Below are 15,198 nucleotides of genomic sequence, written 5' to 3'. Positions count from 1 at the left end.
TGTGATTGAATAGAACAATGTGAAAAGTACGCTGTTACATAATACGTGGCGAAAATCGACTTGGTATATAAAAAATTTTCATTTTCGAAAAGGGAAAATTAAGTACTTTTCAAAAACACCCAATAGAAAAAGCACTTTTAAGGGCTTTAAAAAACGAGAATAAGTACCTTTAGGCACGTTTTAAAAATGATAGCACCATGTAATACAATTAGATGAAAGTTGCGGAATGTGTTGGCTTGTCAGGGGGTTAAAAATTATCCTTTTGTATAAAAAATATTTCAAGTTTCATTAACACCGACTGACAACACTTGCTCACTCAAGAGCGATCAAAACAAGAAAACAAAGTTTTCTTATCTTATCGCCATTCTAGGAAGTTAAAACTACATAAAAAAATTTATTAAAAATTGATTTTCAAAGCATTCCTTCATTTTGATCAAGTTACTGGATATTCGTTTAAAAGTCAATTAAATTTTAATAGAGATTATAAAGTAATATGAACAAACGATTGTTATCAGAACTGATGCTATGTGTGTAGTAAAATAAAATATTCTAAGGAATAATGAAATAAATATTTTAATTTAAAAGATAAAGATATGAATAGATTTTTTAGAGGCAGACTTCCTGCTTCTTTTAAAATACTAAAGCAATCAATATCTTGCAATTGCATGAAATTTATAAGGCAATTTTAAATTTCACAGTTTAAGAACATAAAATTTTAAGATAAAATATTTGGTAAAATTTGAATTTTAACTCAGAATGATATCAAGTAAACACAAACTATCCCGAATAAAACCAAAGTGAATATTGCACAGTAACTGGCATACGGTTCAGTAAACTAAAGCCTTCCTCAGTGTCAAAACACAGAAGAAAACAAGAGACAAATAAATTACAGCAAGGAAAGAGTGATTTAACTTAATAGGGAAGGAGCTTGATTAAGATAACCAAATAAAGAGAAATTTAAAAAAAAAGAAAGAAAAAAAAACAGGTGTGTAGGAAAAGTAGGGTGAGAACCCCAAATAAGCGAAATGTAGAAATTAAAATAAAATTTCAAATGTTAGGAAAACATGAAATTCAAGCTTGTTCCTCCTCTCCTATTGCTTAAACCACCTTTTTCCTTGTTATATCTTGCTTGCCTCACGTTTTGTTCTGTCATTCTGGGTTTCTGCACTGAGGAAGGCTCTTGCTTATAGAACTAAAACTTTAGTATGTCTGTTTTTGTAACATTATCTGTGCTTTATTCACATTGTTTAGCTCGATTCATGTGTATCACAATATATACCTTATCTTTATAAAGACAAATTTTCAGTTTTAATTGATAATAATGAGGAACATAAAATGCATAAATATATTATTTTTATTAAAAAAAAGACAAAAACAATTTTTTAAACAATCATTCAAAATCACAAATTCCTCAACAAACATTCTTGCATTTCATCTTCTTTAATACCTTTACTAATGCCCTCTACTTTTTTCTTTTAGTTTAGCAACAAGAATCTCATTCTTTCTACATTCCTATAAAAATCAAAACAAATAATTCAATACCAATGCATGAAATTTATAAACTGAATGTTAAAAACAGTAAGACATGAACAGGGAGCGTCGCCAAATCTTTCAACTAAAAATAAGCCCCTTTTAAGTATTTTTTAAGCACTAAAAATATTTTTAAGCACTATATACAATAACAAAATGCAAAACAATTTTACATGACTCTAGAATCATGAATAGACTTTACATGATTATGATAAAACAACTAGTTTCTGACAAAGAACTCTTTTCTTGATCATATTAGCCACCATAAAAATATCGAGAGATTTTTCGGTTTGATTTCAGAGGATGGAAAATGAAGCCTGAAATTGAGAATCTCTTACAAAATACAACAGAGTTGCACATAAGAGTGCTAGAATCTCACCGAACTCAGCTCAGTAGGCGCATATGCGGACTAGCAAGTATTTCATCAAACATGTAAAGTGATTGGCTCTTTCATAAGCTATGGACCCACGGTAGGCCGAAATGGATTGTGGTTGAATGATTTGTGAAAACGTTAAATAGAACAATGTGAAAAGAACGCTTTTGTATAATATGCGGCAAAAATCGACATGGTAAAGAAAAAAAATATCATTTTTGAAAAGAGAAAAATTAAGCACTCTTTAAAAACACCAAATGAAACAAGCACCTTTAAGGACTTTAATCGAAAATAAGTACCTTTAAGCACTTCTTAAAAATGCTACGCTCCATGATGAATATATATTTTATTATAACATACTACTATAATTTACATTTTTGAAGAAAAAAATTTTATAAAATTACAATATAGAAAGCTAATATAAAATTAAAGGATTGAGATTCGTTGAATCTGTCTTAAGATATTTTATTCGGCTGACAAATTTAAACAAATATAAATTCAGTTGTAGTTTCTTAATTTTTTAAAAATTCAACCCTCAAAACATTAAGTGTTGGATGGAGAAATTTATTCTCTATATGCCACTTTCCTAATAAATATTACAGAGTGAAACCAAACTGTTATGCAGAAATTAATCAAGTTGAAATGGCGAAAATTTCTGGATCAAAAGCTCTTAAGTTTAACAATGCATTTTCTACTAGTATTTTGTGTAAAAAACAGCAAACAAACATGTTTCTGGAAATCAAATACAGTGCACTCCCGATTATCCAGGTTAATCACCGGGACGGGTCTACGAACAATCGAAAAACACGGATAATCCGAAAACATCAAATGAACATCAGTACAAAAAATATAAAAATTACTTACATTTGCATGTTGTATAACATCAAACTAGGAATTTAACACTTACTGCTTAAAAAAATTGTAATGCGTCTTTGCTTCTGCTGTTTGTTCATCTCTTGCCATATATTGACACATATTTTACTCGCCGTAGTAATGTCACCGTAATCAAATCCTCGTTCTCCCATATAATCAATCTAATAAAGTTTCCGCAGATTGTAGAGCAGCAGAATCAGGAATTGTACTTCCTTCATTTATTACAACTTCTGCATCAGAACTATCATCACTATTTGATTTAACAACACAGTTAGTAACAATTTCCTCATCTGTTAAATACTGGAAGTCAAGCTCACATACATCACTTTGAAACGAATCATCTAAATTTTCCTCATCAAGAATCTCTAAGCCTACAATTTCTTTTCCTTTTTCAAAAATACTGTTATCATATTCTTCAATATCTGAAGAAGATTGTTCATCAAGCGGTATGATCTTTCTCCACGATCGTGATAACGTAGACGATTTTACCTTTGACCATGCTGCTAATATACTGCATTCAATAATGAATATTGCTTTCAAAAGGTGTTATAACTTCATTACTTACTATTGCAGAGATTATTATCAATAAAAAACATTAGATTCATATTCTGTTAATAAATGGCGAGACTGATTTGACAAGATTTCCATTCATATCAACATATATTTTACATGCATGATAATTTTGAAAATTTTTCTCTTTAAAATTTTTTTTGTGACTCCGAAAGGAGCACGGATAAACCGCAAACCGGATAATCCTCGCACGGATAATCGAGAGTGTACTGTAATAAAATTTAAGGTCCTACCTCTTTGAAGTCTTTAACAGTCTTGAAATAAAGTCTTTGCTTTTCTATTAAGTCAACAAGGTGATCATTAAGTTTATCTCGCTGGTCTTTAAGTTCAAGTTTTTTCTTTTCAACCTAAAATAATAAAATATTACATTACATAAATGATCAGTAGAAAAAAACTAATGCAAACTATGACTGAAATGCTAAATTGTATTTTCAATACTTGTTTTTTTTTTAAATAAATATATTTTAATATTCAAAAGATTGTACTCAAGTTGCCTGAAAGTTAACATTAATAAAAATTTCTTTTAAGCTTCGTTCAGTGAATTTAAATGTTAAAAGTTATATAAGTATTAAAACATGAACATCAGTAGACTTGAGTAAGGAAGAAGGAAAAAAAATTAAGAAACACTCATATAGGTTCTTTTTAATATTGCAACTTTATCTACTAACTATATGAAAAATTTAAATTAATCTAAAATCAGAAAAATAGATATCTATAGCCCTGAGTGATATTGGAATTTAATTTAAATAGGGTCAGAAAATATTAATATGTTACTACATTTTCAATATAACCAATTTACGTTTAGTTTATATTAGACAATTTTCCTGCCGAAATGAAGAAGAAGAAAAAGAATTTTTTTTTCTAAGATACTTTTAATAATCATTATTAAAAAAAATAATAACTGGGTAATTACAAACATTTAAAAGTGTATAAATTAAGAGATAGGAAAGAGAGGATTTTTTTTTTTAAATATTGGTTAGATCACAAGAAATTGAATATGTTTTAGCCTAATTAACTTTGTCAGTATATGTCCCTCAATTTTGTGCATAATTTTGTATTGTTAATCAATACTGATTTATTGATTCACTTTTTTTCCCAAACCGTAGGAAGAATTTGTACTCGGTTAGTATTAATAAAAATAAAATATAAAGTTGTAAAATAAAAAAATAAAAATGTGTTACAGAAATTAAAGTATTTATTAAAAATAAATACTAACTTTAGCCTTATTCTGGATAATCCTTTCAACAATTTGCTCTAATTTAGTTAAAAATTCTCCTCTAGATGATGAAGATGACATTGCTCTAAGGTCAAATTAAAATCAGCAATCAGTATATGTTTAGAGTATCATGAAAATAAAGTACTTAAATGATAAATACTTACTCAGTAAAATTCTCTTGAATAGAATTCAATAAATCCACCTTGGAAAAACAAAACAAACAAAAAATATTAAAAATAAAATTATCAGTCTTTATCATATCTTTTAGGCAAAATACAACTAAATAAATATTTATTCTGAAATAGATCTCAGTCACGAGAATTTAAAATTTCTTTTTGCAACCAATAGTATTACATGTCTCTTTATAATATTAAGCAAAATTTTATACAGTGTAAAGTCTGCTAAAGTTAAGATGCCATCTCAATAATTTGAAGGATTAAGCTTAAATGTGATTAAATATTTGTGCAGATGATATTTTAAACTACAAAATCAGGCACGGGAACATTCTTTCTCTAAATAAACATAGCCTTGTTTCAATCGATTTGGATCCTTAACCATCAAAATATAGGGGAGGGTAGTCGGAAGTTTGGGCAACATAATGTTAATTTCACTTTTACTTATTTCACCATATCTATAAAACTATTTGAGACAATCAAAACTTTATTCACGCAATTATAAAAATTTTAAAATAAAATTTTATAATTATTTATTATTTTTATTATCAATTTTAATAACAAGCCAAAATATTTTGAATCATAAGGTATGCAGAGTTCTTACATTATTTTAAACATTGTAATTTTAAATAAAAAAAATCCAAAATTTTAATGCAATTATTAAAATAGTTCTTAAGAAATGAAAATTTAAAATTGTTTTCCTTGATACTATTCAGTGTGAAAATAGGGAAATTCAGGCTGCATGTTATAGTTCAGTCCCTTATATCAAAAATTATTAAACTTCTTTTTTATTTATTCGTTCTACATACTGTATAAAACATATTTCATCTGTATCGCTGCTCAAATTACATTAATAATGGGACAGCCATTTCATCTGATGCTACTCAATTTGATTTTAAATTAGTTATGCAAATTTTTTAAAGTCTAACTTATAATGCACATGTTTCATAACCACTCCTAATTTAAAGAAAAAATCTGATGTGTGTCCGCAAATTTGAGTAACAAAATACACCTTTGTACAAGAAAGTGGAAATTTTGTGAACATAAGAGATGAAGAACATTAGCCTTACATATTTTCCAGGAAATAAAAGTGTTTCTGTGTTTAAGTGATGTAAGGTCCTTGCAAATTCATATAAGAATAAAACTTTATTTTTAAAATTTAAATAACGGGATGATTTTTTAACAAACAAGATAATCTATTCCATATGAACATGAAATGCTCTTAAATTTTTAGTAAAACAAATAATAAATTCTTGCACATAATATTAAAAGCAGAACTTACACTTAGCATTAAAGTTGTGACATATTAGATATCAATAATTAATAATTTAAATAACTCTTTCTATCATAAAAAGATAATTGACTTCTTGTCACTTTATGGATCAACTCAATGGGCGTAAAAATCACTTTAAATAATCATTAATAAATAAAAGTAATAAATCCAGATATTGTGTGTTGCAATCAGATAAAATAATAAACGTTGTAACAATATTAATCTGTGAATTATTTACTTATCCCTAATTGAATGGTATTTACAAGTAATATCTATTCATTCATTCTTCGTAACATTATTATATTTTTTTAATTTATTATTCAAAATTAAAGGCATAAAAATATAAGAGTTATTATTTTACTATAATATAATAACAAGATATTACCTTATTTTGCTACATTTTATGATAATATATTTAGTTATGATTTTACAGTTATTCAAAGATAAATTAGTTACATTTACTTCTATTAACACATTTCCTGGAAAATTATACTCAGTTATTATGTACAGCTAAAATATTGAAAACAAAATAAATATTTAAAATTCTAAAACAATATGAATTAATTTTAATACTTTTGTTAAATAAGCAATTAAATAATATTTTATATAACCAAACCAAATAACTAAAATAATATTTAATGAATTTTCAAAGTATCCAAAATTCAAATAAGAATATAAAAACATATTGGTGGAGGAAATTGTAATGGTAATTATTATGTTTAAATTTTATCCCAATAGATTCAGAAACTAAATCAGAGTAGATGTGTAAGAAAATTTTGGGATCCTTTAATGGAATAATTTTTTTTAATTTTGGTGTTACAATGTGGTTATTGTACATATGATTGTAAAGCAAATATGATTGTAAAGCAAACATGGGTCTTTGTGAAGAAAGAATCAGCCAAAAGAACTTTTTAGTAATAACAATAGATATATTGAAAAAATTAAAATAAATAAGATGCAGCATACCTCCTTGGTAATATACATTCTTGTATCCTCTAATGTATTGTACAAAGTATAAAACTGTTTTGTTTCTTTATGCTTAGCTGCCACTAAAAAATATAAGTAACAAAATATTTAATACATAATAGATTAATAAGCAAAAAATGCAGACAGGTAAAAAAAAATTTAATCTATTTACAGGAAACCTTAAGTTTAGATAAAAAGAAAAGAAGAAAAAAAACTAATGTTGAAAATGATGAATTTATTTTGTGGCAATTTTGAATGAAATATTTATAAAACTTTTTTTTCCACTCACCTTGATTATATAATTCAACAAAACGTTTCTGATACTGACTCAACTCAGCTCTTGAAGGAACTTCATCAAATTTTCTTTGAATGATAGCTATTTCTTTGTTTTTTCTAGCCTAAAACGTATGTAGTGCATTAGATTTTGCAGAAAAATTAAACTAAAATGTAATTAAATGATTAATTTAATAATTCAATTAGGTATTAATTCAACTTAATAGGCTTTTAACAATTTGAAGAAAAAAATCTGAAATTTAAAAAAAAAATATCTGAAATGCAAGAATTATTTTCTAAATACTATATAGTCAAAATCCTATAATAAAAGTCGAAACAAAATTAATAACAATAATAATATGAATCATCATCATCACCATAGTTGGCCAGACAGTCCAATGTGAGCCAATACCTTCCTAATAATATGAATATGATGAGTGAAACTAATACTTTTTAAGGAAATATGAAGTTTGTGAATACAAATACAGTCGGACCTCTATTTAACGAAGTCACTAAATCCAGATAATAAGTTCGTTATATGGAAAATTCGTTTCTAAAATACATAAACAACACAAAACAGGTTTTAAATTCATGAACACTAGGCATTAATTGATGCACCGTTATCTTGCAAACTAGTATCTACTATTTATCTTATAAATCTTAATCATAAAAGAAATTTGCATGGAAAGCAAGAATAGAGCAAAACATTATCCAGTGTTACACTATTATGCTACATAAATTTTTACCTAAAAAAAAGCTAAATTTATGTATAAAATTATAGCTGCATTTATTACAAAAGTAATTTTAAACATACATTATACCACATGCGTTCTTAAGTTTAATTGCTACTGATAAAATCTGTTAATTTTTCCTGAGTTTTTGGTTTGAAATGCAAACAAAAAGGGAAAGGAAAAGCATTACTAGAGCTTTTAGAGAAAGCAGTAAAGCATTACATAAAGCAGTGGCTTCGAAAGGTAATTTCCCCCATGAAATGCGTAACAAGTTTGAAATGTTCTGAAATATTTCGGAAAGTAGGGAAAGTGGATCTCAATGAAAATTTCATTAAATAGAAAATTCACTTCGCTATTTGGAAGTTATCTTATGAAGAAATTTCCAAAATGTTCTTGGTTCTTCGAAAAAATTCGCTAAATAGAGAAATTCACGAAATGGAAGTTCGTTAAACAGAAGTTCGACTGTAATATGGTGCTTATGCCAAAATTACTGCAAGCAATAAGACATTTGTCCTTCATCAAAAATAAAACTTTACTAAAAATTTAATCATAAAAGAATTCCTAATATTATCAAATAATCAATGTATGTGCATTATTCAATAATTTTTCATTAAGATTTAAAGTACACATTGTGTAAATTTAGGTTTTCTCATTATCACTGCATAGAACAACTCACATAAACGTAAATTTTTTGTAAATTAATAAGTTTTTCATTTAATGCATGTTTTTTTTTGAGGGGGGGGGGCATTTTTAAAGTGGTAGCAAAAATAATAAAAAATAAATGTTTTAAATTGTGTTTGTATCCACAAAAATTAAGAAAATAATTGAAAATACCTGGAAATCAAGTAAGGCAAAGCAGATTAAACTCATTTACTTTATTAAAATTTGCAACAGAATTATGCCAAAGAACTGATACAAAAATTCATTACTTAATTTAATAATGAAATCTTTTCACTCTCCCTAAAACTCTAAAAAAAATGGAAATATTATCCAATAAAAAATGCACAAAAGGTTAAAAAAAAAATAATAACTTATTGAAATGCAGTTTAGTCAAATTCCATCAACAGAAGAAATAAAATAGAGATACTGTTTTAAAAAAATTCAAATTTTGTGAAACACACTTAAACTGAATTTCCAAGTCTATACGAAATAAAATGGAAATAATTATAAAGAATAAGAACATTATAGAATGTGTTTAAACTGAATACAATTGACCAAACACAAGATATAGAAATACATAGTAGTAAGCATTCATGGAATCCGCGTAAACAATAAAAACTTAATAAGATAAAAACTTTATGACATTTATATTTACTAAATATAAATCAATAATTGGTGATTTTATGAAACTATCACACCAAAATAGTATGTAGTAAAATTAATAATTATTTTACCAGACTTAGCAGATAAAATAATAAAAGTAGTCTTGTTTCCAGAGTTTAGAAGGAACTTTTTATTAATACTTAAGACTTTTTCTTTTTATAAACATAAATAAGGATATAAATAGTATAGAGAATAAGAGGGATAATTACAAGTAGTATATTAGTAAATAGTAGATAATTACATATAGTATATTACAAATAGTATAGAGATAATTACAAATTTAGAAAATTAGACAATTCTTAACAACTTACTAAAAGCATTCTTATTTTTTGTAGTTTTTCCTTATCTAAATTGTACTGTTTTTCAACCATCTCTGTGTGTTCCTGCAAAAAATATTTGTGATTACTAATTTTTTTCTTGCATCTATGACTTATTTTAATAATACACTGAATTAAAATGTATTAGTAAACAAATATTATATTCTATAATGTTTGTATAGCAAGACTGGAAGATGATTTTTTAAAGATGAAATTTTATCACAAGAAAGTTTATCACATAGTATTATATACACTATTTTTTTCATATTTAAATAAAGTAACTGTTTTTTGAAACAAAACTTAGTAATATGGAAACAGAATTTGACAAAGCTTTTAAAAAAATCATTAAATGTGAGAAAAATTCTGACAAAAGCACATTTTTTTGTAATTTTTACTGATTTTATTTTAGACTTTACCTGTTGCTAATATCTGGTAAAGTGAGTGCACCAAAGGGTTAATGCTCAGTAAAATTATACAGGTTGGTGATTTATATTTAATTCAATTTTAGATAATTAAATATTATTATTATTAATAATATATATGCATTAAAATTTTTTTTAATTAATATCCCTTAATTAAGTCATTGAAAAACTGTTATAAATAAATACAATTAAGTCACATCAAAATTATCCTACATGAAAATAACTTTTTACTACTAGATTCAGGGAGGGAAAAAATTGAAAGGAAAGTTCATTTTTAGAATTTCAGGCCTATTCCTATTTATGTTGAATTTTTAAGAAATATATCATTTTATAAAAAATATAGTTTCAATATTATTCTTAAAAAATTTTGCATAATGGGATGCAGGCAAATCAGTTTTATTAAAAAAAAAAAAACAATGCAACGAATTAAAGAATGAAATAAATATATGTCATTTCATTTTTATACAGTTCCATTAAAAATCCAATGTCTACACAATTTACATGCGATCTTTTATTTACTTAGAACTGTAATTATTAAATATTATTTTTCTGTTTTTTTTAATACATAAAAACAGCACAAAAAATATTAAAAACAAATCTTACTCAAATACTATATTAAGTATAGGTGTTGTAACTTTAATATTGTCTTTTAATGTAGTCATCAGCATTGTGCGAGTGATATTTGTAGGGAGAGTTTATTTTCTCTATTACACAGCCTCTCTATAGTAATGCTTCCACTATTAAAATTCCAAACCTCATAAAAAAGGCTTAAAATTAAGAAGAAAAAAAATGCTTTAATTTGAAGACTTTATATTAAAAAAAAATTAAATTTTTTAAAATAGAGGCATTACATTGTCTTCAGATGTTCCTTGTTCCGAAGATGCTTTTAATTCTTCAATTTCCGATTTTAATCTAGCAAGTTCTTCTTTACAGTGAGCTCGGAATTCCTGCTCTTGTTTCTTTAGAGTTTCATTTGTAGCTACAAGGGATCGAAGTGTTTCCAATAAACTGAAATAAATACAAGAAAATAATGATTATCTACACAGAGTTCTTGAAAATATTTAGGTTGTTCCAAGATGTGAATAAGCATAGAATCAAAATACCAAACTAAAACGACACAAACAATAATTTTAAGGTTAATAATCAATTAAAGTTTAGAATTCAATCCAGAGCATTAATGTTGAATTAATATTTATGACTAAAGTTTACATTAATATTTTGTACCACTATGCTATATACCTAATAATGCCTTATAAATTTTTTTTTTAAAATAATTTCTTATTAAACTAAGAGAAAAAAAAATACTACAGAAAACAGATAATTAGAAATAATGAAAAGTAAAAAGACTGGAGATTTTAACTTCTGTCAAAGTTATTTTAAAATAACAATTACTTGGAACTTTTAAAAAAAATTAGCTGTTACCCTGATATAAAGTAATTGTTATATATTGTTAACAAGAAAAATTGCTTCTCATTGCGGCACACACTCAGTGTTCCTAAATATATAATTCATTTTTTAAATCCAGGTAATCGTTCATTTTGTTAAAATGTTAAAGTTTTCACAAAATGGTCTTACGTAAAATTACATAATTTTATTAACAAAATTGACTTAATTAAAAAAAGAACTATTAAGATACGAAAATGATGAGTGAGAAGTAACCATGGGGCTAAGAGTGGAAGGAGGCAGCGGATGGTGCCATTTAAAAATTAAAATGACTATAGAACAAGGTTGATTAAATTATTCTCATATGGAATTTAAAAGATAAAACAAAATATTTAGTGTTAATGAAGTGAAGATATTTAGTTCAGAAAAATTTATAGGAAATTTTCTGTACCTAATATAATAATATATAAACTATTGAATGAATCTCAATAAGTATAATTTATATTTATAATGCAAAAAATACTACAAACTTTTTATTATCATCATTTTCAGCTCCTTCTAATGCTTCCATTTCTTTTAGCATGGTGTTATATTCTTTTTGCAGCTGAAGAAATGAAATAACATGCTTCAATGATTAATGTTCCAAATTGACATTAAGAATATATAAAATGATAGAGATAGCTCATTTAAAAACATTTTAAAATTTAGTAAAATAAGCACAAACAATCGTTTAGATACGGTTAGAACTACTTACGGTTTTCTGTCTATTTTGTGAATCTTGATAGGCGCTTTTCAGTTGGGCATTTCGACTTTCAGCCTATTAAGAAAATAAACATAAAATATGCAGAAACTTATAATACACATTCTGTGAGAATGAGATAAATCTACTACCAAAAACTTTCAAATGAATATGATAACAAATAAAATTTCTAAATTTAAAAAAAAGATGGAAAAATAATTTTAAGATCATATTAAAATAAAAATTAAGGAAGAGCTGGCAAATTACATTTTTAAGGTTACAATTTCAAACTAAATGGTTAATTTTAGATATGAAAGTTACATGGATTAAGATCTTGTGTCCCAACATGTCATGAAATGGAACATTTTTTTTTATTTTTCACCTGAATCACACAATCAAAATGTCTTTGTCAGTTATAAGCATTCTTGTAGCCTAATAAAAATTAGCCTATAGTTTTAAAATGATCAGAAATAAAAGAAAATATATTGCAATTCAAAAGTTGCAAAAAAGTGAGCAGATTCTTTAAGAGGGAACAAAACACAGCAGCATTAGCCATATCAATAGAATGCAGATATTAGAAAAAATTCCCTGAATTTTCCAGGTATATCAGTTAAATTTTAATGAAAATCAAGACTATGTACTTTTGAAAAAACTTTTTGGTGAAAACTTTATTTAATTTGCAATACCAAAATTAGATTTTGTGACTAAAATTAGTCTTTAACCCAGTGTTTAGTTCCCAAGCATGCTTGGTACTAATTTATCGACCCACTGAAGGGATGAAAGATCCTCGAGCCGCGTAAGGCCCGAACTAGGCCCTCTGGCACGGGAGTGCGAGACGCTACCACTCAGCCACCGGGTGGGTGTCATATAGTATATCTAAATTTGCATAAATATGAATGATATAACAACAGTTCATATAAATTCGTATAAACACTGAAACACTAACAAAATATTGTAGATTTGTATATGTAAATTTAAAATTAGTCCCATATAACAAAGCAATTTGAAGACCTTATTTATCACTATGGAATAGTGATAAATGGCACTGAAAGATCTTCATATTAACACTTTTGCTGCTAATCCCGCACCAGCACGAGACGAAGTTCTTTTTAACAGTTTATGTCGATTAAACAGATCAAGCGCATATAATCATCCAACTATTTTTACAGAAAATATGAAGTTTTCTCCAGACAATAATACATTGCTTATTAAATTAAACTTATTGTGAATTTCAAAAACTAAAGCAGTTGCAGAAATAAATCTAACTTTAACTATATTTTTATCAAATACCACTTTTAATGATAGATACAGCATAACCATCAGTACTAGGCTAGCTGTGAATATGTTAATAAATACTAAACCCAATTCTATTTGAGGTGGTTTCTAAAGTGTCACATCTAATATTTAGAGCTATTTTTCTCACACTTAGCATAAACTCATAGATATATGAGCATAGAAATATATGACGCAACATAGAAACTCTAGTAACAGAACTTCCAAACAAATTCATAAACCATATAATGATTAATTATAGCATAAATATGAAATTCTCTAAGAATCCTTAAAATGTTCATTTATACAGGGTATCTGTTACATTTTAGATTTTCAAATTCATGACTTTCCATGACTAATTCCAAGAACTTTTCATGACTTAACGAAGTTATTATTTTCTCCAACAAAAACGGAATAATAAATTTAAAAAGCATTATAATAACATTAATTAAAATGATAGGTATAACCAAAACTGTTATACTCTGCATCTTCATATTTATTGATTTTAAATTTAAAAAACAGTAAAAAAAAGAGTTGAAGCAATAAAATAGCTGAGCAAATAATTTTTTCTTCCTTTTTTCTGCAGAATTATATTCTAAAGATACTTTTCCTGTTCATCAGAAAGGAAAGAAATACTCCTTATTTTTCTGTTCTCATTTCGGAATAAAAAAAATTCGCCAATGATTGGCTTTCTTCAGCTAGAATTTTAAATTGATAAAATAAAAATAAAAAGATAATAATTCTGAAATCACAGAAGTTTAAAAGATACTTCGCTCTAGAAATGATGTTTTTTCTTTCATTTTTTGAAAAAACCATAATTTTTAAAGAACATGATAATATCTTTTCATATTTTAATAAAATATTATTCAAATTCAGATATTCGGAGCACCAAGAAATTGGGGGAGTGGAATTCCATTTTATATTAAAAAAAAATTGCCGACCTAAATCCATGACTTTCCATGATTTTTTTTTGAACAAGTACTAGTTAAAATCATGACATTTCATGACAAATTTTGTTCAATACCGAAATTCATGACCTTCCATGATTTTTTATGACTTTCCAGATGCGCGGATACCTTGCTTATACATACCTCAGCTACTTTATCTCCTTTATCTTTAATTTGCTTTGTAAGTGATGCAATAGTACGCTTATGATACTGTTTTCCACTCAAGCCTCTCTCTCCCAGCTCTTCATTAGCTAATTCTGCTTGCTGAAATGCATTGATATTTTATTATTTTTGTAGAAAGATATCTATGATTATCTTTCCTCAATAGCATTTAGAAATTGCAAACTTTACTTTTTCTGCAAACTCTGATGCAATTTGTTGAATTTCTCCAGACTGCAATCCCACGATTGAACCAACTTGGCTTGCAGTGAGTTTACCCTGAAATTTAAAATTTATTTTGGTTAAAAAAAAAACAAATATTTGAGTATAATATACAGTACAAGGAAGATGAAAGAGTATATTTTTGTCTTTTATAAAATAACACTTTCAAACTTTCCATCAAGAAGTCAATGATTAACTATCCTACTGTCCTGTAATTATTAGTCCCTACCTCATTATTATTTGAACTCATATGAGGAAGCGCATAATACCATTTATCATTTTCAGTAAGATAATAAAACTATTTTTCTTAATTTAATTTGCAAAGCAGGGAGGCCTAATTTTCAATGTAATTAATTGATAACCAATCTAACAATCACCTCAAGCAATTTCACTTGTTCTTCTTTCAAGACACAACAGACTATCGTATCACAGACAG

The 15,198-nt window shown here is 26.3% G+C and overlaps 1 protein-coding gene across 3 annotated transcripts in view; it reads right to left on the bottom strand.

Annotated features, from left to right (window-relative positions):
• Positions 1 to 1,336: 1,336 nt before the first annotated feature.
• fidipidine (coiled-coil domain-containing protein 93) overlaps positions 1,337 to 15,198 on the bottom strand; it is a 37,081-nt gene continuing 23,219 nt past the window's right edge. For 2 of the 3 annotated variants that reach the window (XM_087153270.1, XM_087153271.1), the window contains exons 11-22: positions 14,733 to 14,819; positions 14,526 to 14,645; positions 12,178 to 12,240; positions 11,954 to 12,027; positions 10,892 to 11,048; positions 9,613 to 9,684; positions 7,264 to 7,372; positions 6,975 to 7,057; positions 4,727 to 4,764; positions 4,563 to 4,647; positions 3,580 to 3,693; positions 1,337 to 1,512 (exon numbers count right to left, since the gene is read on the bottom strand). In XM_087153270.1, the coding sequence (XP_087009396.1) occupies positions 1,453 to 1,512; positions 3,580 to 3,693; positions 4,563 to 4,647; positions 4,727 to 4,764; positions 6,975 to 7,057; positions 7,264 to 7,372; positions 9,613 to 9,684; positions 10,892 to 11,048; positions 11,954 to 12,027; positions 12,178 to 12,240; positions 14,526 to 14,645; positions 14,733 to 14,819 (1,062 nt within the window). In that variant the 3' untranslated portion in view covers positions 1,337 to 1,452. The remainder of the gene's footprint in view (positions 1,513 to 3,579; positions 3,694 to 4,562; positions 4,648 to 4,726; positions 4,765 to 6,974; positions 7,058 to 7,263; positions 7,373 to 9,612; positions 9,685 to 10,891; positions 11,049 to 11,953; positions 12,028 to 12,177; positions 12,241 to 14,525; positions 14,646 to 14,732; positions 14,820 to 15,198) is intronic. The other variant, XM_087153272.1, reaches the window with a different exon arrangement.

The sequence above is a fragment of the Parasteatoda tepidariorum genome, chromosome 10, assembly GCF_982258835.1.
Source record: "Parasteatoda tepidariorum strain Cologne lab strain chromosome 10, Ptep-v5.0, whole genome shotgun sequence".
NCBI classification, from domain to species: Eukaryota; Metazoa; Arthropoda; class Arachnida; order Araneae; family Theridiidae; genus Parasteatoda; species Parasteatoda tepidariorum.
The sequence above is the reverse complement of the archived record's forward strand: the minus strand, read 5'-3'. Positions and strand labels throughout refer to the sequence as shown.